At 52.7% G+C, this 22491-nt stretch overlaps 1 protein-coding gene across 3 annotated transcripts in view; it reads right to left on the reverse strand.

Moving 5' to 3' along the window:
• The window catches only part of CPEB1 (cytoplasmic polyadenylation element binding protein 1), a 37109-nt gene that overhangs the window by 3167 nt on the left and 11451 nt on the right, over nucleotides 1-22491 (reverse strand). For 2 of the 3 annotated variants that reach the window (XM_009643890.1, XM_009643892.1), the window contains 6 exons: nucleotides 5342-5568; nucleotides 3487-3736; nucleotides 3070-3183; nucleotides 2861-2965; nucleotides 1739-1875; nucleotides 357-555 (listed from right to left, as the gene is read on the reverse strand). In XM_009643890.1, the coding sequence (XP_009642185.1) occupies nucleotides 357-555; nucleotides 1739-1875; nucleotides 2861-2965; nucleotides 3070-3183; nucleotides 3487-3736; nucleotides 5342-5568 (1032 nt within the window). The remainder of the gene's footprint in view (nucleotides 1-356; nucleotides 556-1738; nucleotides 1876-2860; nucleotides 2966-3069; nucleotides 3184-3486; nucleotides 3737-5341; nucleotides 5569-22491) is intronic. The other variant, XM_009643891.1, reaches the window with a different exon arrangement.

The raw sequence follows: 22491 nt of genomic DNA on the forward strand, positions 1-22491 counted from the left end.
TGCAGCGGTAAGGGCCAGCAGGTCCCAGTTTGTCCTGACAGGCAGCAGGAGCTGGGGTAAGACCCACAGCCATCTCTGCTCTGGGGATGGAAGAGCAGCTAAAGCAGCATCTAACTACCATTAACAGTGCCAAACAAGGGCAGAAAACCCTTCAGCAATGCCTAGAGAGATAAAACCCTCAAGATGCTCTGGAATGATTGAGGACCTTCTATAGTTCCCAGGCAGGCAGGCCCTGCCAGCCCTCCCCAAGGTGCCCTGGGCAATCTTCCCCCTTGAGGGACCAAGCTGGGGCACCCCCACAGCCTCTGTATGGCATGCCATGGGTGATGAGTGATCCTGGTGGGATCACCACTTACCAATGGGATACTTGTGCTTATCTGTGTCGATGCCAGCATAGACCACCCCTCCAAAGAGGTCGTACATGACAGCTGCCAGGGCCTCCGCATTCAGCATCCCGTGCAGATCTCCCACAAACACAGTCTTGCTGGGATCAAGCCGCTGCGACGGACTGCGCACAAAGTTGCTGTCTGCCAGCACCCACGGGATCACCTGCACCTGAAATCACACACAAGCCGGTTGGCCAAGGGCTTGCAAAGCCACAGGCTGTGCACTCAGCTGACAGCAGGAGCCACCCCAGACTCCACCCCCAGTTTGCAAATGCCCCTTCCTTACTGCTTGCTCAGGGTCCACATTCAGGACACTACAGCTCTGACCTCACTCCAGACCCTTCAGGAGAGCCCAGCAAGGCCTGTTCAAGGGAACAAACCCAACTGCCACACTGCTCTGCCTCCAGCTAAACCAGAAGCCAATGCACTGGTCCATCATGGCTGGCAGCCAGGAAACAAGCCATGCACAAATAGATTTTACCTACTGCCTGCACCTCTGTTTACAGCCCAGTCAGATGCTTCCCCACACAGGAGCCTGCTGCTGGAGGAGATCAGTGAAACAACCCCTTCCAATTCCAGCAGGAGCTTCCATCTGCTAGACAGCTGAGAGAGGGCTCTGAAGAGGAGAAACTTCTGCCAGAGCTAAATCACAGAGCATGAAAGCGCTGCTGATAGCCAGGCACCAGGAGAGCTGTCTGCAGCACAATTAGTTTGTGTCTGTCTAGATAAGAGGCAAGAATCTCAATTCTTTAACTCTAAATTTGTGCAGCTGTACCCAATCTACAGCTACAGTCCCCCTTCACTGGAAGGCCAACCCAAGCCTCTGGCAGCCTCAGCACCCAAGCACAGGTCAGCCAGCCAAGGCTGTGCTGGGCAGCAGCCGCAGCTACAGATCCAAAGTATCAGCCTGCAGTGAGCATGAAGCCATTTGTTCTGCAAGCAGATGAGGTTTAATAAAGCAGAGGGATCCAAGCCAGTCTCTTGCAAGCAAAGGTACGCTGAACGAAGCACGAGGCAGTAAAATCCCGGCGCCTGTGCTCCTTTCTGGGTAACCAAAGCTGCTCAGCTTCGTGAAGTCAGGGTCTCCACAGATCCAGGGGCTCCAGGTCACAATTCCTGACATGAGCTGTTGCGAAGGACACAGACACCCATCTGACACTTTCCTCCTTGCCTGCATCCAGCCCTACTGCAGGAACACATCAGTTAAAGATGACCAAGAGCCAGGCTGACTTCTGCTCTGCTTCAGCCCTGCTTTCCTGGGGCAGAATAACACTGTGTCCCCCCTTGTCTCCAAGGATCCCATCAGCATCCCCTGCTGTCACCTGCAGGGCTACTCTCATGAGTCTGCTCACCTCTTTGCAGCGCATCCTGCGGCTAGACATCTTGAAGTAGTATTCGCTGAGCCCATCAGGGCTCAGCAGGTCCTGGGAGCATGCCTGGAGCAGAGCACGCACAGATTTCTCTGACTCAAACACCAGGTAGACATATCCTTTAGAGGTGAAGGGAAAAACAGTTGTTAGAGCTGTAGCAGAGGAGAAAGATCATCCCAGTTTGCAGACACCCTTTAAATCACTCTCAGAAGCCACCCGAAATATCTGCAACTGCATCTCCCTTGCTGTCCCCAAGCCCCTCTCTAGGGGAGGGCAGCTGTTTGCAGCATCTGCCCCAGCAAACCCCACCCGTGGTGCACAGAGCCTGGCCAGGCTGGGAAAGAGCCCAAACTCAGCACAGCATGGCAGGGGGGGCAGGTTACCCACATCCAGTGCCACATGGGTCACCATCCCCCAGTGCACAAAGCCACATCTAGACATGACAAGTGGGCACCACCAGCCTGGCCACAGTGTGGTCTGCAGGAAAACAGACTTTGCTTCCCATTTAGGATGTCTTGGCCCAAAAATATAAGCTGAGGGCTTTAAAACCACTTCCATCAGTGCCAGCACCCTGTACCTCACATTGCTCTGGTGACTGAACAAGGCCATTGGGCACCAGTGAGCCTCCAAACTAGTTGCTCCTTACCCCATAACTCATTACTGCTTATGCAACACATCAGCCTGGCTACTTCAGATGGGATTATGCCCCAGGCACTGCTTGGCTCACAGCCTTGCTGTGGACACACATTTAGACCCACTGCATGCCCTTTATGCCAAGGGTGCACACGATTTGGATGCTGGCACTGGCAGCAGGGACTAGTGGCTATTGCCCAGAGCAAGACAGCCCCACGTGGGGCTCCGGAAGCGCCAGAGAGGGTTTCCCCCTGCCCCATGCTCCTGCCCAGCCCTGCTCAGGACAGGTGGGGGGGGATGCCAGGTTTGAGGTGAGAGTGCTCTGCAGCCCTGGTGCTGACCCAAGTGAGAGCAGGAGATTTACCCTAGGGTGCTCTGTACCATCCAATCACCAGCATGCAGCCGTACCATCCCAGCATCCGTGCTGTAACATAGCATGGGAAAAAAGTAACCCTACCGTGTCGCTATTACCTTTAGGCATATTACCTTTGGGAGGGCAGCGTGGGTGTTTGCCATCCTTACCAGGCCACTCCACACTCAGTGAGCCAAACACACGGAAGGTGTTGATCAGTCCAGCTACAGGCAGAAGCAGAAAAGTCAGCGTCCCCCCAACAAGCACCATCCTACACCCTCTTGATGTCAAAGCCCAAGGCCTCAGTGCAGGGCCAGGGGCTGCTCACCTTCCGTAATGTCCCACGGCACTCCACCCAGGAACACTTTGCAGGAGTAGACAGGGTTCTTGTAGTTTCGGGGAGGCAGCTGCCCGCTCCAGGTGCAGGTTGCTTCATTCACAGCTTGGACAAGCAGAAGCAACACTCAGTACAGGACCATTTACTTCCCACTCTCCCACAGGTCTCGCCAAGCCCCATATTCCACAAGTGCAGGCTCAGCTGAGCAGCAGGCAGCTGCCCAGCCAGCCAGCCTGGTTTCTGCCAGGGGGTAGACCCATGGCCAGGCTTGTGCATGGAGAAAGGCCTGATCGGCTGCATGCTCATGTCCAGCCACATTATCCACACAGAGGCCACCTACGTGCCCTCCCAGGAGGGCAGGACCCTCACCATGCACTGAAGCCTGCCGAGATCCACCATCCAACTTACCTGCTGCTTGCCTGTGAAGCCTGGCTTCTCTTTCGATACTGAAGGGGTCTTCTGGAGAGTCCAGGAGATCCCAGGAAGGCCACGCAGATGCTCCAGGCCATCTTTTTGATGCACTGGCTGGAGGGGAAGTTACTGCAGCCAGGGCAGCTTGATCTTGATCCAGCCGGGACCCCACTCCCATCTTTAGGGGGTCTCTTGACACCCCACTGAGGGGCAGGAAGGGCAGGGGGGGGGAGATGCGAAGGCTTGACTGCAAGAGAAAGTGCACATTAAAACCCAGCTTCTGAGTAAGAGTACATAACAATGGAAGCCATGCATCATGCTGCAGCCCTGCCCTCACCCACAGCAGGAAAAGGGGCTCTCAGTGGATACCCTTCTAGGTCTGGCAGAGGCAGGAAAGCAGCCACCTTGCCTGTCCCAGCAGCCTGACGGGACCACAGTCTCCCTGGGAAAGGCCTGCCCCTACAGCCACTTCCCACTGAACTCATGCCAAGTTATCAGCAGCAGGGATTGTTAAGCAGGAGGCACCTTGCAGGCCACAACATCAACAGCTACCCCTCACCCACAGAGCCTCGAGGGCAGCTGCCACCCCCAGGGAGGACCAGCCACCCCAGGAGCCGCCTCACATTTTGCTTTGGGCCCTGCCTGCAGCCCACAGGGCTTGCCAGGGTAACCCATGGGCACTGCAGGCAGCCAGCTGGCTCTCACCCCTCGCCAACCAGCTAACAGGCCTGCCTGACCAGGCTGTGGACTCAGCTGGCTGCAGACCCAACTGCTCACAGGTTTTAGTGTGCCTCTCCCAGGGTGGAAGGAGTAAAAGCATGGATTAATAAAACAGCAGGGATGCAAGATGCCATGCGGCTTAGGGTGCCAACTGCTCTGCTGATCCAGCCTTGCACTGCTGCAGCACAGCTGCCCACGCCAAGGCCATGCTGGCAAAGACTTGACCTTCACAAACAAGGCCAGCATGAAGCCCTGCTGCCCCACACTACTTGCTATCATCAAAGCCTGGGGTGCTGCAGCTGCTGACAGCACCCCTGCTCAAGATCCTGATTCTCCAGGGTGAAGAACAGGGTCAACTGCATCCTTCACACCCACTCCAACATGAGGGTCAAGGCCACGGCCACACCACAGCAGAGCCAGGAGCAGCTTGGCCCTGGCTTTAGCCTCAGGTCCCAAGGACAAGCCATGCAGCAGTACCCACAGAGCTGGCCAGAGCCAGGTGCTCCTGCTGACACCTAGGGCTGCTGTTTGCACTGCAACACAGACCCAGCAGCACAGACTGGGTCAGCAAGACAGACACTCGCCTTGCTTGCTGGCTTCCAAATTTAGCTATGCTTTAGGGAACAGGAGCAGGCTAGACCCAGTTTGCTCTAGAAGAAACAGCCCCAAGATGGAGAAGTGCAGTCAGCAAAGGGGAAGGGCAATGAAAGGCAGAGAGAGAGCTCCTGAGAAGCCCAGCCTGGAGGCAGCCGTGCTGCTCAGTCGCCTCTCTGCTGGCATCAGGACACAGACATCCTCCTGCTGCACACCAGCTCCAGCACTCAGACCCCTTCGGGAGCTATTTTAACGCATGAGGGCTGCAAGCACAAGGCCAAAATATTATTTTGAAGAAAAAAAAATAAGGATACTGCTACTCTGTGCTGAAGGACTGCATGAGAAGCCCTTCTTCCAAACCCTGGGCTGCAGGAGAGCCTCACTGTGTCAATGTGGCCATGACTGCTCCCTCCAGCACTCCCTTCCCCTCCTGAGCAGGCAGAGCTCTGGCTTGCAGCCCCCCTTCAGTACTCCCATACTCCCCAGAAACACAGCAAGACACCAGGAACCACAGAGTGGCTGCGAGACCTAAACTTACAATCAAGTCTGAGAGGTGGTCGGAGCCAGAGCTGAACCCACTGGTGTCCGAGTCTGAGGGGCTGCTGGAGCGGGAGTCCAGGAGGGAGCGGGAGTCCAGGCGGGTGTTCCTCAGCATCGGTGTGGAAAACTTTTCTGACAGGTCTGAACCAATGGGGTCTAGAGGCAGGAAACCCAGCGGGGGCTTCCCCAGGACATTCCCGAGAGGGTTGCTCAGCATGCTTAGAACTGCAACAGAAAGAGCCAGTCAGTGCTGCAGCATGACACACCTCCTTCCCTCCTGGCTCCTGTGGCAAAGGCCCAGGAGGGTACAGGGCTCCCATCAGCTCACAAAGAGCTTGTCCAGGAGGTGGCATATCTAGCAGGTACCAACCCTGCACAGAGCTCCAGCAAGGCTGCACCCCCTTTGCCATCAGTTGCAGCACTGTACTGCACAGCTGGAGGCAACAGCAGCAGCCTGGTGTGGCCAAACACAAGGGTGGGTGGCTCTCCCAGGGCCGAGATCAGCCAGCAGATCCCAATTCACTGGGGAGCAGGATCAAAGACCCCATGTCATAAGGTGCTCCAGACAGGCCCCTCCACCCAGTTCGTGCCACTATGCTGACATTTCTTGCTGCTTGTGCTGGAGCACACACCCACATAATTTTTAGCAGTGAGGGGGCACAGACCAGGCCCACAGCCAGCATTTGCTGCACATGACAATCACCAGGCCAAGAAAAGCAAGGCCTGGCCCATCAGCAGCCATTTGCAGGCTTGGAGGTGGGACGCTGCACACATCAGCCCCGACAGGAACTGGCTACAGGAAGCCAGTGACATGCCAGTCTGGCCTGCTGACAAAGGAGACGCTTCACAGACAGCAGCAAGCACCATCCCCGGTACACATTCACACCAAGCCTGTCTGGTCAGGCCTTTGCCCAAGAGCCAACAGACAAGTACATGTCAGGCTGCTTCCCTCGCACAGCAGCAGGTTTTTCTCCCACTGAGGAGTATCGAGGCAAGCAAATTCCTCCCTACAAACAGAGCTGCCCCCCTTCCCCACCCAGAGCAGGGCCACCAGGCCACTGAGGGATCACAAAAGCCCTGTCCTGCTCTGTGGGTCAGCAGTGTGGGGCCAGCTGCCACCCAGAAGGAGAGGAAAGGCAGGGCAGGCTCAGCCACCGGAGATCCCACAGGGGCATGGCACCAGCCAGCTCTATTCAAGAGGACCAAGTCTCAGCAAGCCGTATGTGTCCCCAACCCAAATGAAAAGAGCAAAGCATTCAGAAATGGTTTTAATTATTTAGAGGCTGCAAAACAAGGCAGCTTGCCCTGAAGCTTTCAGTTTTCAGCAAAGCAAGTCTGGGATCCAGTCAATATCCTCCAGCCCCACCTGATCTCAGCCAGCTAGGACCACAAGGTTTTAACCAAGATTTTCAGTAGCTCTTTTGCAGAAGAGGATTAATAATCCAAAACACTGCCCAAACCAGGCGAGTAAAAAAAAAATGCCATTGTGCTCAAATGCACTATGGTCTGACACCAGTACCAACTCAGTGCCAGCACGAGGGAAAGCTGCCGAGTATGCCTGAAGAGAGATGCTGGGATATACCTGTCCCAGGCCACATCACCTGGAGGCATACCTGCCAGGAGCTGGTACCTCCAGCCTCACACCATGGTGAGAAATCCCAGAACACCAACAGAAACCCCAGATAGAGTTGGGTCCTTTACTTGAAGCATCTACCTCATCCCAAGGCAGAGCTGGTCCAGCAGGAGCCCTCAGCAACAGCCACAGCATCTTCCCACACTCGCAGCACCTTATGCCTGCAAGTTCTCTGAGGCACAGACTTGTTTTGGCTGCAGCACAGGACTGTGAACTCATCTCTGACCCCACTTGGAAAGGGACCTCCTGCCCTTTGAGTATTGGCTCAGCCTTCCCCAACAGCAGCACCTGTGCTCATACCCAACCCTGCAGCCACAGGAAAAAACCAAACCTCACTGGCCCAGAAGTACTTACCCTGGGCAGAGCTTGAGGAACAGCAGCAGCCCTGCTAAACTGCAGTGGGTAGCGAGGGAAAGCTGCCACAGACAGCTCAAGCTGGGGAGGAGACTGCTCCCTCCTAGTCACAGAGCAGGGCAGAGCATCTCCCAGCCCAGGCAAGCCGCACTACGCTGGTTTGCCGACTTCTCTGAAGCCACGTGATGTGTTTAAAAATACAGCCAGTGTATTGTTCAAGGGAGACAGCTGAATTTGTTAAACAGGCTCAAAAATCTGATTAGTCACTAAACAGCACAAGAATCAAAGCAAAGCAGCTGATCCCATGGCCCAAGCCTCGCTGCCGACAAATGCTCCAGCACTGACACCCTCCTCCTTAGCCATCGAGCATGATAGCTTTGTAAGGGTGGGCAGCCCTGTGCTGACCCTGTGTGTGCAGCATTCCTAGACCCAGAGCAAATGCCATGCAGGTTGCTACCAGGCAATGCTGTCCTGCACCTCATCTCCTGGTCATGGGAGATGCAGGACCAGAACTCTGGGACACATCAACAGGGGCTCATCGGGAGCTTGCAAAGGTGTTCTAGGGCCCAACTGCTCTGGCCCATTTATTTCACCCTCATCTCTGCTGCCGCTCTGGCTTGCTACAGTCACTGCTAACACATTTGCTCCCAGGATTGCTTAGCTCTCGATGCAGCTAGAAAACCAGCAAGGCCAGTATGAGTGCATTCAAGTAGCAGGATTACTGGCCTTTAAAGGGATCTACTCTCTGGGAGTCCAGACTTCAGCACCTACCACCAAGCAAAATCCTGCCCGCTACAACTGACCCACTCCTAACCTTGTGTCCTGGAAGCACTGACATCCTGCTGTTAATGCAAATGGATTTCATCCACTCCAGAAGCTGTGACAGGTCTGTACAGGCAGCGCTCAGTGGCACGCTCTGCAGGCTACACTGAGCTCCTGGGAGACCCTGCATCACCCTAGTGGGTCTGACTCAGCTTCCCTTGGTACCTACACCCACTCACAGGGAGGAAAAGCAGTGAGCCACACTTGGCATTTCCTCCTTTATACTTGCTTAGTGATTGGGTCATGTCCCCCGAAGCCAGTCTTTGCAGGTAGCCTAGGAAACATCAGCATAAGAGACCAGATCTTATTTCTCACACCCCCCCCTCCAACCCAAAGGCATCTTGCTTGAACTTCCTGCTCCAACCCATTAAAACCCCTCCTGCGGGATGGGGTGCAGGAGCCTGAGAGAGGCTGCCCACCTAAAAAAAACCCTCAAGTCATCAGGGCCACCCAATAAAACCCCAGTTCTTCCAGGGAAGCCCACCCAAGCAAACAGCTTGCAGAAGAGAAAAAGCATTTCCAACACATATGCAAGATGCATCAGCAATTTCTGGTGTAAAAAGCATCCCTGAAGGTCCCAAACTGAAGCAGCAAACATCAGGTAACTACTCAGACTAATTAAAAAAAAACCTAAGTGCAAACAACTAAGTATTTTTCATATCTACAGGGAGAGTTTTAACTGAAAGGTCAACGTGATTCCCATTCACCTGCTCATACACAGCAGCCCTGCTGTCCAGAGCACAGAAGTTTGCAGAGAGCTTCTGGAACTTTTCCTGACTCCGCTTGGAGCTGCAAGAGGTACACATGCCAACACTCCTTTGCAGGGGACAGCAAAAAGAGGTAGCTTTTAATAGAAACTCAGCTCTGACTTTTGACTCACTGCTGCAGCTTTAATGACTGGATTCGGAGCCAGCACGCTCCATCTTTGAGCACGTCAGCCAAACGCTACAGATTTAAGAGCTCTGTGGAGCAGTCTCTATACCAGCGTGGCACTCTTCCAGGGCACAGGCCCTCAGGTCACTCTAGAGAACGAGCATTTTAAAAACCACTCCTCCTCCCTACTTGAGCTTTCCCTAGTAAGTGCTATCAGGACTATGTTGCTGCAATACTTGCTCTTAATTCCTGCATCATCCTGGGGCCCCTGAAGATACTGAGGGGAGCATGCGCAAGCATCTCAGACCCATCACACCCAAGCCAGACACTTGCAGCAGAAGTATGCAGCTACACACAAAATCCACAGCAGTGGCTGGTTTCAACGCTTCAGGCCAACTCTGTCCTGTAGGCCCCAAATCATCTTTTGAATCCAGTGACCAACTACTGAGCTACCACTTTTAACATGAATTTACCCAATCTCAAGCAGATCACAGCACGCACCTTGGGCACCCCAACAGCAAGATGGCCAACACCCAATCAGCCTCAGAACAGCTTTTATCCTTCTACATGCCAGTTAGACTTGCAATTTAAGATTTTTCAGCACCTGCCCAGGACCTTGAAGCATAGGGCATACTATAATTTACAGCCACTTAAGAATTAGACCTTTCTGGTAGCTTTGACCAAGCCCATTTTATGAGATGGATGTGAAGATGAGCCCTAAGGAGCCAGGCTTACCAATGCTGGCAGCTCAGGGTAAATAAACCACCTTACCACTACACTGACAACAAATGACTCTTTAATGCCTTGAATAAAACATTAAGATAAGCAGAGCACTACACAGAGGATCCACTGAATTTATTCCTGACAGCTGGAGTTGACAAAAAGCTCTGCCACTGTTAAGCTGCTCTCTGAACACATACTTCTGCTTTACCTTGGGTCTGCAGGAGCCCACCCAGCAGAACAAGCCAACAGCACATTAGCAGAGCAGTCTTTAAAACTGACACACCAAGGAGTAAAGAGCGTAATCTGGAAACCGAGTCTTGCCCAGAGCAAAAAACCACCTCAAAACCTCTCACTTTACAGCTGTCTAGGTCCTTCTGCTTAAGATCTTTCCCCAAACTGCAAGGATATCAGCGAAACCTGAGGAAAAGAGGATTTGCTATAGGGCAACACACATCACTCTGCCTCGTCACAAGCCTGAAAGGCACACATAACCATGCAGACAAGAAACTCCCGTTGAGCTGAGCAGTGTGCCAGGCCCTAGATTCCTACATTACAAGCAACATCTGGCACCTGCATCCTTCATGCGCAGGCAGTTTGACACCACATTTGGCAGTGGCACCAAGTGCTAGATGGGCACATGCATGCAATTTTTGAAGTGGTGCTCCGAATGCATATTTCAGCCTTTGAAAGCTCACCGCAGGGGTGGGAAAAGTCTATTTAGAAGGGACCAGGACTTGTCTGAGCAGGTCTGTGATTCTGAGCCCTTCAGAGGGTCACTTTTGCTGGCTGGCACCACCATCAAGGTTAGACAGAGGGAGGTTTCAATCTTCTGAGAGGAAATACCCTAAGTTTGTCCGCTGAGAGATTACTCAGCACTGCGAAGACTGCAGACTATCAGGACCTCCCCTTCATCCACCAAATATTACTTACACTGAAGAGTCCACCCTTCTGTTCTGATCTCCTTGTGGAGGCAGGTGTGAAAAGATTGATAGGAAAGCTCTTACCAAGAGAAGCAGGGCAAAAGATGGGTTTCAGTGCCACCATACTTCTGCTTCCACTTGGAGGCACCTGCCATGCCCAGAGGCTATGGAGCCATATCCACATTTGGGGCAGGGTGGTGGAGGAGGAAAACAGCGTGACTGAGGCCCTGGAGATTGAACACAGTGCAGTTTCTTTTGTCATTTGTCAAATAAGCTTGCAAAGAAAAAAGAAAAAGGCTGATGTCCCAAACAATAGCCTGCTGCAGTTCCAGAAAAACAGCTCGTCTGCAGTTTTTACCGCCCAGCCAGACTCTACCCCGGTGGGGTGGGAGCCGGCTGAATGTTTTAGTCAGCCAAAAAGCAGCACCTCCTACAGACACTAAGCAACTTCATGGCAAGAAAAACATTTGCATGTCTGAAAGGCAAACAGGCACCTTAATCACCTCCTAGAAGCTACAGTTAACATCTCTGTAGTTACGGCAGACACACAGCTAGACAGGTTGCCAGAGTGAGTTTTCCCCCTCCATCACACACAAGCACCGAGCTGCTTAAAACATGACCCACTCACTGCAGGGGAAGGGGCGATCAATACTCCAGACTAATCTCAAGTGAAGTTTTAGCACTTTATGCCTGCAGCCACAGGACCTTGCACTGCCTGTGAGGAGCCAGCACGCCTGCAGCTGCAGCACAGGGAACACAGGGGACACAAAATGAACCAAGCCCAGCAGAAGCTGCGATGACAGATGTGGGACTGCAGCACATGGCATAGGAAGAGGCTTTGCTTGGCACAGCGAAGGCAGACATTGGATTCCCCTCTCTGTTCACGTCTTAACAGGGAGTTATAGGGAACAGCCAGGCTCTTCCATGTACATGAAAACCAGGGAAAAGCTGCAGCAAGAGAAATAGCACAAAAATTCCTTCCTCTGAAGTGAAGCAGCCATGCAACAGGGCCCAGAAACGTGGAAGGGATCTCCATCCTTAGGGCCTCAGAGCTCATCTAAGCAGCACAATGGATACCTCCATAGGTCTTGTCCAACTCAAATCCTCCCAATTATAACCCCATTCCCCATTACTCCAATGGAGAAAGTCACCACTGTTATGAGAAAAAACCACCTGAAGTCAGGCACACGCATCCTCTCCAGAGCTGTACATCGCCAACAGAAGTCTCGATCATCTTGAGCCAACTGCCAAGGTTCAAGAAATGCAGCTCCCAGAACTGCAGATGTGATCAAACCAGCAGTGACCACCACTTAAATAGCAACTACAGCACAGCCCTTTTTTGTTTCTGAACTACAAAAGAGGAACCTCTGCCCTGACGGATTCTTCATTTGGGGCAAAGAACTGAGGGTATTCGGGCAGCTATTTCTGGTTTGCTAAGAAGCAGTCAGGGAAATAAAAAAGGCAGCATGATCCCTCAGCTGAACCACAGAATTAGAGTCAGGACACCTGAGGTCTATTCTTGGTTCTGGCACCAAGATGGTAAGTCACTTCCCCAGTATGCCCTGAAAAATGGAAACAGCAGCAGAACAAGGGACATGGAGCAGCTCATCACATGAGTGTTTGAGAGCACGGGTCCTGCTCCTGTGCTGAGAGTAGGACCAGGCTGACAACAAGTCTCACTGCTTCTTGAGGCAGGGAATTTACTACTGTGTTTCCGAGAAGGGAAAACAGATGCCCAAGGTAAATATAAAACCAGTAAAGACAGCTAAAATGTGATGCAGGATTAGAAGTGCACAGGTAATTGCATTCACTAAGCAGAATGCCACAACTGCATTTGTCTTTAGAAAGATTAGAAACATTGAAATACAGTAGGTTTTAACACATATCAGTCCCAGAGAGATTTAAAAACCAACATATTCCAGTCAAATTCTGCACAAGCTTCAGCTTTGCAAGCCTCAAGAACAAACACTTCTATATTTAAGTACCAAACTCCTCTCAATTATCTGCTGCAACATCCAGGGTGCAAACTCCACAGCATGTGTTACTTCACATGCTAACAAGGACAAGACTGACTCATTTTCACCACACTCAGCTGCATTGCAGTTTGTGGGGCATCAAGGCCATCAGGATACCACCTTCAGGAGAAGGTACACTCTTGGGAGGGGGAGCAGGTTGTTGGTCATACCCCTCTGGGCAAGGCAGCAGGCTGCAGTAAAGGAAGAGCTAAAAAAGACAGGCTTTAGTCCCAAATGCAATCTTATTTGAGAAAACAGCATGCAAGCCTCACTAAGATATTCAGCTGGCAGAAAGCCATGTATTTCATTGCTAGATTGGCACACCCAGCACCACTAGTGATACCTGCAGGTTCGCAGTTACCTTTCCAGAGGTCTGCATGCCTCAGGTACCGAACGACAGCCTTAGGGGTTTGCTTCACCTTCCCGACACTCTTGCAGAGAAAACAAGGCAGAGGGGCAAGGAGGGAAGCTGGGCATTTTGCTGTGGCCCTCGCAAAGGGGTGGCAGCTGCTGCTGTGCCTGAAAGCAGCCTCCAAGCTTGCAGTAGTGCAGACATCACCTGTGATTCAGCTGTTTTGCCAGCGCCTAAGGGAGCATGCACAAGGCAAGCGAGCCCTGAGACATGGATGCAAGGTGCCAAGATGGAAGATGCGGCACTGGCAGGAGATGCCCTGGCCACACCCTCTGGGAGGCCGTTAACTCAGCTTTGCAGTGGCAGCTCAAGGACCACAGCACTTTTTGGAAGCAGATCCTTTCAAAGCCAGCTCAGTGGAGGTGCCCATTTAAACGGGTCTTGTTCTGGGAACACCGAATTAAAGTTTCCACATCCCCCTTGGGCTATGCAACTTTTGCCACCCTCCAGCAGTTTTCCTATCCTGCTTTGAGTGGGAGGCTGGACTAGACAACCTCAGGACATCCCTTCCAACCTAAATTACCTTGCCTAGGAGGCCCTCTTACAGCAGTCCCACATGCAGACACCACACAAAGTCAGCTAGAGGTACTTCAGCTGCATGGACAGGTCAAACAGTCTCCTGCTGGCTCACAAGCCTTGCCCCTCATGCCACAGCAGCGACAGCTCATCCCGCAGCACCACACTCCACAGCCTGGTTACCAGAGCAGTGAGCTGTGCCCAGGCACAACGCAGCACCAGGGACAAAATCAAGTCTAAGGCAGAAGCAGATGCTGAACTCTGGGCCTGTTCCACTTGAGCTGGGGAAGGGGAGGAGCAGGTATCACTTCCACCTTCTGCTACAGGCAGCCCCATTGTGCTGGGAGAGCGCAGCTCCCAAAGCTGTGCAGAAGTCCAGACAGTTCCCCTACCCAACTTCAAGTGGAAGCTGTCAGACCTGCACATGCTGCAGCATTTGTAACAAAGGCACTGAGCCAAAAAACATTCAGGGCCTCTTCCAGAGAGTTACCACATTACCACCAATGGAGCTGCAACAGACAAAGCCTCTTATGTCTGCTCTGCCCAGCAAGCAAGCATCCCATCCACTGCTTAGGCATCTAGCAGTGCAAGGGCTGGAGGAAAACCTACCCACCCCATCTCTCCTGTTACCAGCACAATTTTGGGGATTAATCTTACCCCAGGCCAGAACTTGCCCACACATAAACCACCCTACCACTACCTCCAGTATCAATCACAAGAGGGAAGAAAACCCCAAGCTATTAGTTGCCTGGAGCAGCTCAGAGCCACCGAGCAACAGCTCCAACACTCTCCTCAAAGAACACACTTGTTAAGGCTCACTTTGGGGGCTAGCTGAGAGGCATGCGCTCTAGACTCTAACTTGAGTCAAAAAGCTTATAGGCAAGCTCCACAAGCCCAGTGTGTTTGTACACACCAGCATCACCAGGTAGCAGAGCACCAGTCAGCATGTCTATGAAGGGTGGAGATCTGCCAGTGCTGGAACGTTTTCTCCACTGCATCCCCAACAGCTTTGAGCAGGGTCAGATGCTTGAGAAGTCTGTGCCTTCCTTGCACCCACGCTCATCTGCTGTTACCTCCAGAGAGCAGCCAGGCAGCAACAACAGCCCCTCAGAGCTGCTCCAGCAGCCGCAATAAAACATCTTTCCCCGACAGAAGTCAAGGGGAGGGTTTTGGGTGGTGCGCACCTGCTCCTGCAAGCCATCTCCAGCACAAGACTGGAGGCTGCCCTGACCCACTTCAGTTCTAGCTGGATGCAAGCAGAGATGCTGGTTAGGTTCCTGTTCCCATTGCTCATCTCTTTGCATCTTCTATTTGACAGCATCAGCGCAAATAAAAATAAATCTGTTTAGGAGAAGCTTCTCAAATGGAAGCTTTAAGAGGTAGATTAAGAGCAGCTTCCATTAGAAACCAATTGCAAACTCAGAGTTTTGATACTTGTTTTACTTATTTGATACATGTTTTATTCCGTTAAGGATCAAACACTGCTGCCACACGAGCAGTCTGCAGCTATTAAGTGCTCCCTGCTTTCCGCTCCACAGCACAGCCAGCTCTGGCCAGCAGTTGAGAAATCAGCCCACAGAGTGTGAGCAGCCCTTACTGAAACAAGCTCAAGAAACAAGGGCCCATTAAGCACCCACACCAAGTGCACCCTCAGAAAAGCCCTACAGGAGCCAAGACAGCATAGGGGCAAGCTTTTAGTAACACAGGTACTCCTGAACACAGGTCTCCTGCAACCACCATGCAGGAGACCACGCAAGTCAAGCCAGCACCCAGCTTTGTTCCCTTACAGCATCATTATAATTAAGTGCCACATACAAGGCACCACCACCATGTTCAGGCTTCCACTAGTAAGACCCAAACAGTAGGTCCAGAAGGACCAGGGCTTAATGCACAGCTGCCAGGAAAGCCAGTCTTCACTTCAAGGCCAAGGACACAGAACATGGGGATTCAGGATCCCTACCACCATCACATCTTTGGTTACCTATTTGCCTGAATCAGGTGTGGGTCCAAGGCCAGTGAGAGGCGGTCTTGCCTCCTTGCTCTAGCACAAAGAGCCATACCATCAGCAGCACGAAGGAGCCTTTTACCAAGTTTTCCAGGTAGACTCAGGCTTAAACTCAAGTGAGGCTGCAGGTGAACTCCAATGAAGTGAGTCTCTCATTCAGGGTAAAGCTCCCTCTTCACTAGGGAGCAGAAAAACACCTTCTTGGATACTCTGGTGGCACATAATAACCTAGAGTTACCCAGATGCTGAGCTCTTCCCTATCGTGGTGAGCCTCCAAAACCTTCCTCTAGCACTAGAGGGAATTTCATGCAGCCAAGCAGGAATATGCAGGAGTTGAGGGTTACACTGCTGTTTGAGTTGGCCACTTGTCCAAAACACAGCAGGTAAGAGAGCAGGGAGAGACCCAGACACACAGAGGGGCACAAGGGAGAGCACTTTGGAGCAGGCACTCAGCACCACAGGTTAGCCTAGCAGCAAATTAAACAGCCAGAGATCTGGGGGGCTTCCCTCACCCAAATCCTCTGCCCCCCTAGGGCCTTCCTCAAGCTCTGCAGCTGAACACTCAAACCCACAACTCAAGGAAGGTCAGCAATTGCTACCTTCTGCTTGGTAGCAACAACCACCCCCAGACTGATTAGCAACCCTCACTCAGGGTGGGGTTCTCAGGTGCCTGCCACCACCTATACAGCAGTTCTGAGGACAGTCTGAAAATAACCCCATCCTAGGGGAGTTCCCTGCTTTCCGCTCCACAGCACAGCCAGCTCTGGCCAGCAGTTGAGAAATCAGCCCACAGAGTGTGAGCAGCCCTTACTGAAACAAGCTCAAGAAACAAGGGCCCATTAAGCACCCACACCAAGTGCACCCTCAGAAAAGCCCTACAGGAGCCAAGACAGCATAGGGGCAAGCTTTTAGTAACACAGGTACTCCTGAACACAGGTCTCCTGCAACCACCATGCAGGAGACCACGCAAGTCAAGCCAGCACCCAGCTTTGTTCCCTTACAGCATCATTATAATTAAGTGCCACATACAAGGCACCACCACCATGTTCAGGCTTCCACTAGTAAGACCCAAACAGTAGGTCCAGAAGGACCAGGGCTTAATGCACAGCTGCCAGGAAAGCCAGTCTTCACTTCAAGGCCAAGGACACAGAACATGGGGATTCAGGATCCCTACCACCATCACATCTTTGGTTACCTATTTGCCTGAATCAGGTGTGGGTCCAAGGCCAGTGAGAGGCGGTCTTGCCTCCTTGCTCTAGCACAAAGAGCCATACCATCAGCAGCACGAAGGAGCCTTTTACCAAGTTTTCCAGGTAGACTCAGGCTTAAACTCAAGTGAGGCTGCAGGTGAACTCCAATGAAGTGAGTCTCTCATTCAGGGTAAAGCTCCCTCTTCACTAGGGAGCAGAAAAACACCTTCTTGGATACTCTGGTGGCACATAATAACCTAGAGTTACCCAGATGCTGAGCTCTTCCCTATCGTGGTGAGCCTCCAAAACCTTCCTCTAGCACTAGAGGGAATTTCATGCAGCCAAGCAGGAATATGCAGGAGTTGAGGGTTACACTGCTGTTTGAGTTGGCCACTTGTCCAAAACACAGCAGGTAAGAGAGCAGGGAGAGACCCAGACACACAGAGGGGCACAAGGGAGAGCACTTTGGAGCAGGCACTCAGCACCACAGGTTAGCCTAGCAGCAAATTAAACAGCCAGAGATCTGGGGGGCTTCCCTCACCCAAATCCTCTGCCCCCCTAGGGCCTTCCTCAAGCTCTGCAGCTGAACACTCAAACCCACAACTCAAGGAAGGTCAGCAATTGCTACCTTCTGCTTGGTAGCAACAACCACCCCCAGACTGATTAGCAACCCTCACTCAGGGTGGGGTTCTCAGGTGCCTGCCACCACCTATACAGCAGTTCTGAGGACAGTCTGAAAATAACCCCATCCTAGGGGAGCAGCATCCAAGTCTCTCCTGCTGTTACTAAGAAAGGCTAGGAGTCCACAACAACTGTGCTTCCTTCTGTGCAACAGGTCTTTCCTTTCATCCTTCAGAGACAGGGTTTTGCCTTGAAGACTTCGGAGCGATTTGTACTCACCACAGAGGCCTCAGCTATCTGCCAGGCAATGCACAACAGACTGCCCACAGTTCTAGCCTAGCAGATTTTTAAAGTAACTACAGATCATCAGCATGTTCAAGCTTATTGCAGAAAGAAGTTACCGTGCACTGGGAAGCAGGAGAATCAAGGGCTGGGAAAATCCAGCAGCACTTCCCTACCGCAGGCCATTTCCCCAGCATGACTGGAGCTGTAACCTTGCAGGCTAGAGAATGAGACAGCAGCAGCCACCCCAGAGAGGGCACGGATGAGGCTGGAGCTGCAGTCTCAAGAGCAGATCCAAGGAAAAGCTCAGATCTGTTGCTGCAGCAGCAGCTTTAGGGTCACATGCTGAGCAGAGGCAGATACAGCGAGGTGGTCCATCCATCTTCCAAAAGGAAGAGCTCACCTGCTGAGGCTTGGCTCACCTAGAGAGGCAGATGTCCTCTCTGGAAGAAGAGCTGATCCTCCTGAAAACGTCCTTGCAGGTTAGCATCACAAACTTAAGCATTAACAGACTAGTTTTAGGATGATTTCCCAGTGGGCAAGTCTGCCTGTCCCACATAGGGTTAGGCTCAGCCTCCCGATGTAGGACAGACCAGCCAGACCAAGCAGCTGGCATACAGGCTAAAAACCAGCCAGGGAGACCCAAAATCCACCCACAGATCTGCTCATGTACTGCTGTCACCTGTTCTCTAGGCAAAAATTGGATCAAGACCCCATTTGCTTGTGCTCCTTGAGGAATAATAGGGCAGTGAAGGTAAAGGATACCATCAAGGGCAGTCCCATCTCGCTGCTTCTTAACCCCTCCTTGCCTCTGCAGAGCAGTGAACTCTATGTCTTAACACAAGCATCTGCCCTACTAGGAGGTGCCTTTAAAGAAGGGGAAAGCTGCCTCAAGAAATATAGCTGGGAATGATGGCAGGACTGGGAGTATTCAAGGCCAGTTTCCTGCAAAAGCCCCTCCCTGGGCCACAGAGCAGGTTTCTGGGACCTGCTGAAGTATTTCCAGCCTGACAGATCTAGCGGCAGCAGTGGGTTTGAGATGCCTTTCCTGCTATGAGACAGCAGTTCAATCCTACAGCCAGTAAATGCAGGCAGCTTGAGCCTGCGGCAGCTGCTGCCTCCTGGAGAGGCTCTCTCCAGACACCAGCTTCAGGGACTGGCAGCGCATCTGGCATGCTCTCAAGAGCTCAGCACACATCCTCAGGGCATTATGGTGCTAGACCAAGAAGGAAAACTCATTGCATATCACCTTGTCTGGGTGCAAGGAGCTCAGTAGCCCTTTGAGAAGGGGGGCACAGGCAGGATGGGAGCATACAAGCCAGCCTTGCTGCTCTCTTGGCCTCCCCCAGCATGGCCCCAGAAGGCACCTGATCCCACTGCACCAGGCTGCATCGTGACACCACCCCAAGCACAAGGTGACACCAGGAGGGTTGGCAGCCAAAGGTCCTTCCCAGGCTCCACACTGGCAGGGACTATGCAGACAGGAGAGGAGGTCCCAGCTCATCAGTACTTAAGCACAGGCACTGCAGGGGACCACATCAGCAATATTTTTAGCCTGATTGTTAGGGTTCAGTTGGTGGTTTGTTTTTTTTTTGCATTTCCACCCTTCCAGCCACCTCCCTGTGGGTCCATGCAGCTGAGTCACTGCTGGAACCTTCCAAATGCTTGGGCACCAGCAGCACAACAGTGCTGCTTGGCAGTGCCATCCCTCCCCAGCCCCCAGACAGCCCAGCACTGACGCAGCCTCACCTGCTCTCAGGACACCCTGATGGAGAGACCCCAGCCCATGGGCCTAGGCCAGCTGCAGCCTCCCAGGCCTCAGCGCCAGGCATCAGGAGCACCTAGACGCAGCAGCATCCTCTCCACATCCTCCCTCTTTCCATCACAGCACAGCTAGGCCACCTGGAAGCGGCAGCATCTGCCGACTCCTCAGATCCGTACAGCTTTTAGACAGAGGAATGCTCCTCTGCCACCAGAGAAGAGTGTTTCCACAGCCTTTTGGAAGGCACTCCTGGACTACAAGATCTCCCCTCCCAAGGAGCTCCACATTACCACTCCAGGGCCCTCACAGAGGAGAAAAAGATGAGTGGGATGTGTGAGCAGACTGAAACAATACAACAGCTGTACACAGATATCAGCTTCTCACTTCTCCAGCCAGTGCACACCATGCTCACAGCTCTGAGCAGGAGTGTAACAGCAGCCAAGGAGCACTCCTGGCCCAGCTCCCTGCACACCCAGAAGGGAAGGTGGGATTGAGGGAGAGCATGGTCTCAGGACCACAACATCCCCAGCTATACAGTCCTAGGCCCTGTGCATAGCCTCTGCAGGCCAGAGGCTGCTCTGTGGAAGCAGCACAGCTGCATTTGGACTGGTTTTACACCCCAGCCATCTCCCCATCACATACTGAGAGGAATACCAGGAGTGAGAAGCAAGGAAACAGGCCTCTCCAGACAGTATTGGGTGCCATCTTCCAGTGGTTGTTACAACTTGTCACAAACACCCAGCGGGTGCAGATCACTCAAACCCAGGGCAGCACCCACAGTTAGATTCTTCCTACTGCTCTTCCCAGGCCTCTGTGGCAGGCAGGAGCTCCAGCATGATGCGCTGCAGTTAGCGGGGGCACCCGACACCAGATATAGCCTCTGCAAGCAGGGAGGTCACCAGAGCACCTTCAAATCATCTCCAAACGAATCTCCCTCCTGAAACCAGAGCCCCTCCACCCTTTACAGTGAACCCCACCATCACAACAGTCCTCCTGGCCCCACCACCTGACCTGTGAGATGCAAGTCCTGCCACAGGCTTGTGCAAGCGCTGCTCGCCTGCCTGCCCGGAGCGCTGCAGAGATGTCCACGCCTCTGCCAAGACAGCCTGGCAGGAAGCCGGCCAAGAGAACACTGGAGATAGCTACAGCAGATCAGGTGGGGCTGGGACATCCGCACAGAGCAACTGCCTCGGTGTGCGATAGCCCTTGTTCTACAGCACTGTTGTGCACTGAGCCCCAGGTGTTGTGGTCATTAGCAGCAGAACTGTTCAGCATGGCTGTCACTGGCTTTTAAGTGTGCTGTTTGCATTAAAGATCCTGTAACACAGTGCCCCATAGTCTGCTAACAACCATAAGGGGCTCAGTGCACAGCTCTAAGGCACCCATCCAGCCCACTGCACACTAACAACTTTCATTCCTCCCTCCTCCTTCAAGGGTCTGGCTGACAATGAAAGGAGGACAGATACCAAGCGTGTGGTATTTCCTGGTTCATTAGGGGAACCCCATAGGACCATGTGCTGGAGCAGAGCAAGGCTTAATAAAGCCACCGCAATCTGACTGCAAGCAGACCCTAAGTGCCTGTGCTAGGGCCCACACGCAAGCCCACACGCTAAGTCCTGCAAAAACTGGATGTAGAACCACGGGTGAGCCACGCTGATGAAGCTGTCATTTAAAACTCCACTATCCCACAAGTGATTTTTTTTTGTTTTGTTTTACAAGCCATGCAGCAACATTCAGGCCTGTGTCCCAGAAGCTCTTCCTATCCTGAGGGCAGTATTCCCAGGACATCAGAGGTGGTCGACAGCACCTCCTTGTCCCCCCCAACATCTACATGGGCAAATCACCACCCCAGAAGCTATCTACATCCCTGTCAGCACCAACATTATGCCTGGGGCCTCCTGTGTCACCCAAGTCTGTGCAGAGATGCACTACCCTTTTAACAAAGCAGCAGTGTGCTGCTATAAAGGGATGAGTTTCTGTAGCAACCAGGCTGAACTTGTACAAACTCTGCCAAAGCACTAGATCTTTCCATGGACTGATACTTGAATGAATATCATTTGTGAAACTGGATTTTACAGCCCTTAAAGGCTGGGAAGTGAACTCTTGCCTGTTTTACCCCTCCCGCACCATCACCTGGATGAGGAGATGCATTGAGTTTGCCCACGCAGCACCCCTTTCTCCTCCTGCAATTTTACAGAGAAAGCCAATGCCTCTGGAAGAGTTAACTGAAACTTGCATCACTCCAAGGGAAGCACCCAGCACCCCAAAACCTCCCCATCTGATCCCAGCTGCAAAACCAGACTGGAGAGGATTGAGGGGGAAGGGCAAGCCAGCCAGCAGCCTGTGGCTGCAAGCCCACACCCTGCCGATCACGTAGGTTTGCGCTGGACCAAAAGAGTTAAAGCAAGAAGCCATTCCACTGCATCTCCTCCAGCCCACTGCTAGCAGCAGACCACTATTTCTAGTTAACATGGGAGTGGAGAAGGATCCCTCCAAGTCTTCCACCAAGCCTGCAAGCTGCCAGCTGAAGTTGTTAGTCAGGTGCCAGCTGCGCCTACCACACCCCGCAGGCAAAGTTGGGCAGGCAATGCTGCCATAGCATAGAAGCAAGCAATTCTGCCTGGACTTTCAGAGCTGGGCAGGGGGGTCCCCTCTGCAAGCACACACACCCCTTCCTGCAGAGCTACCTGCCACCAAGGATTTTCTCAGGCTGCCAGAGTGAAGTTCAGCCTCACTCCCACCCAGCGCATTCAGCCTCCTGACAACACACCCCCCCCCACTGACTCCCTCCAAACACAGGGAGGGGATTTCTCCTCTTCCCTCAGCCAGGTTATTCCCCCACCAGCATTATAGCGCTGAGCAAAACATAAGCCTGGGTACTTCTTGTCTGCAGTGAACTGACAGCAGAGCAGAGGGGGCTGTGGCACAGCCAGCCACAGCCTCCCCAACTAAGCCACCACATTACACAAGCATTACAGGTCAATAAGCCCCCGTCAATAATTGCCAGCACCCCATTACAC

This window comes from Egretta garzetta, unplaced genomic scaffold, assembly GCF_000687185.1.
Source record: "Egretta garzetta isolate BGI_Z169 unplaced genomic scaffold, ASM68718v1 scaffold287, whole genome shotgun sequence".
NCBI lineage: Eukaryota > Metazoa > Chordata > Aves > Pelecaniformes > Ardeidae > Egretta > Egretta garzetta.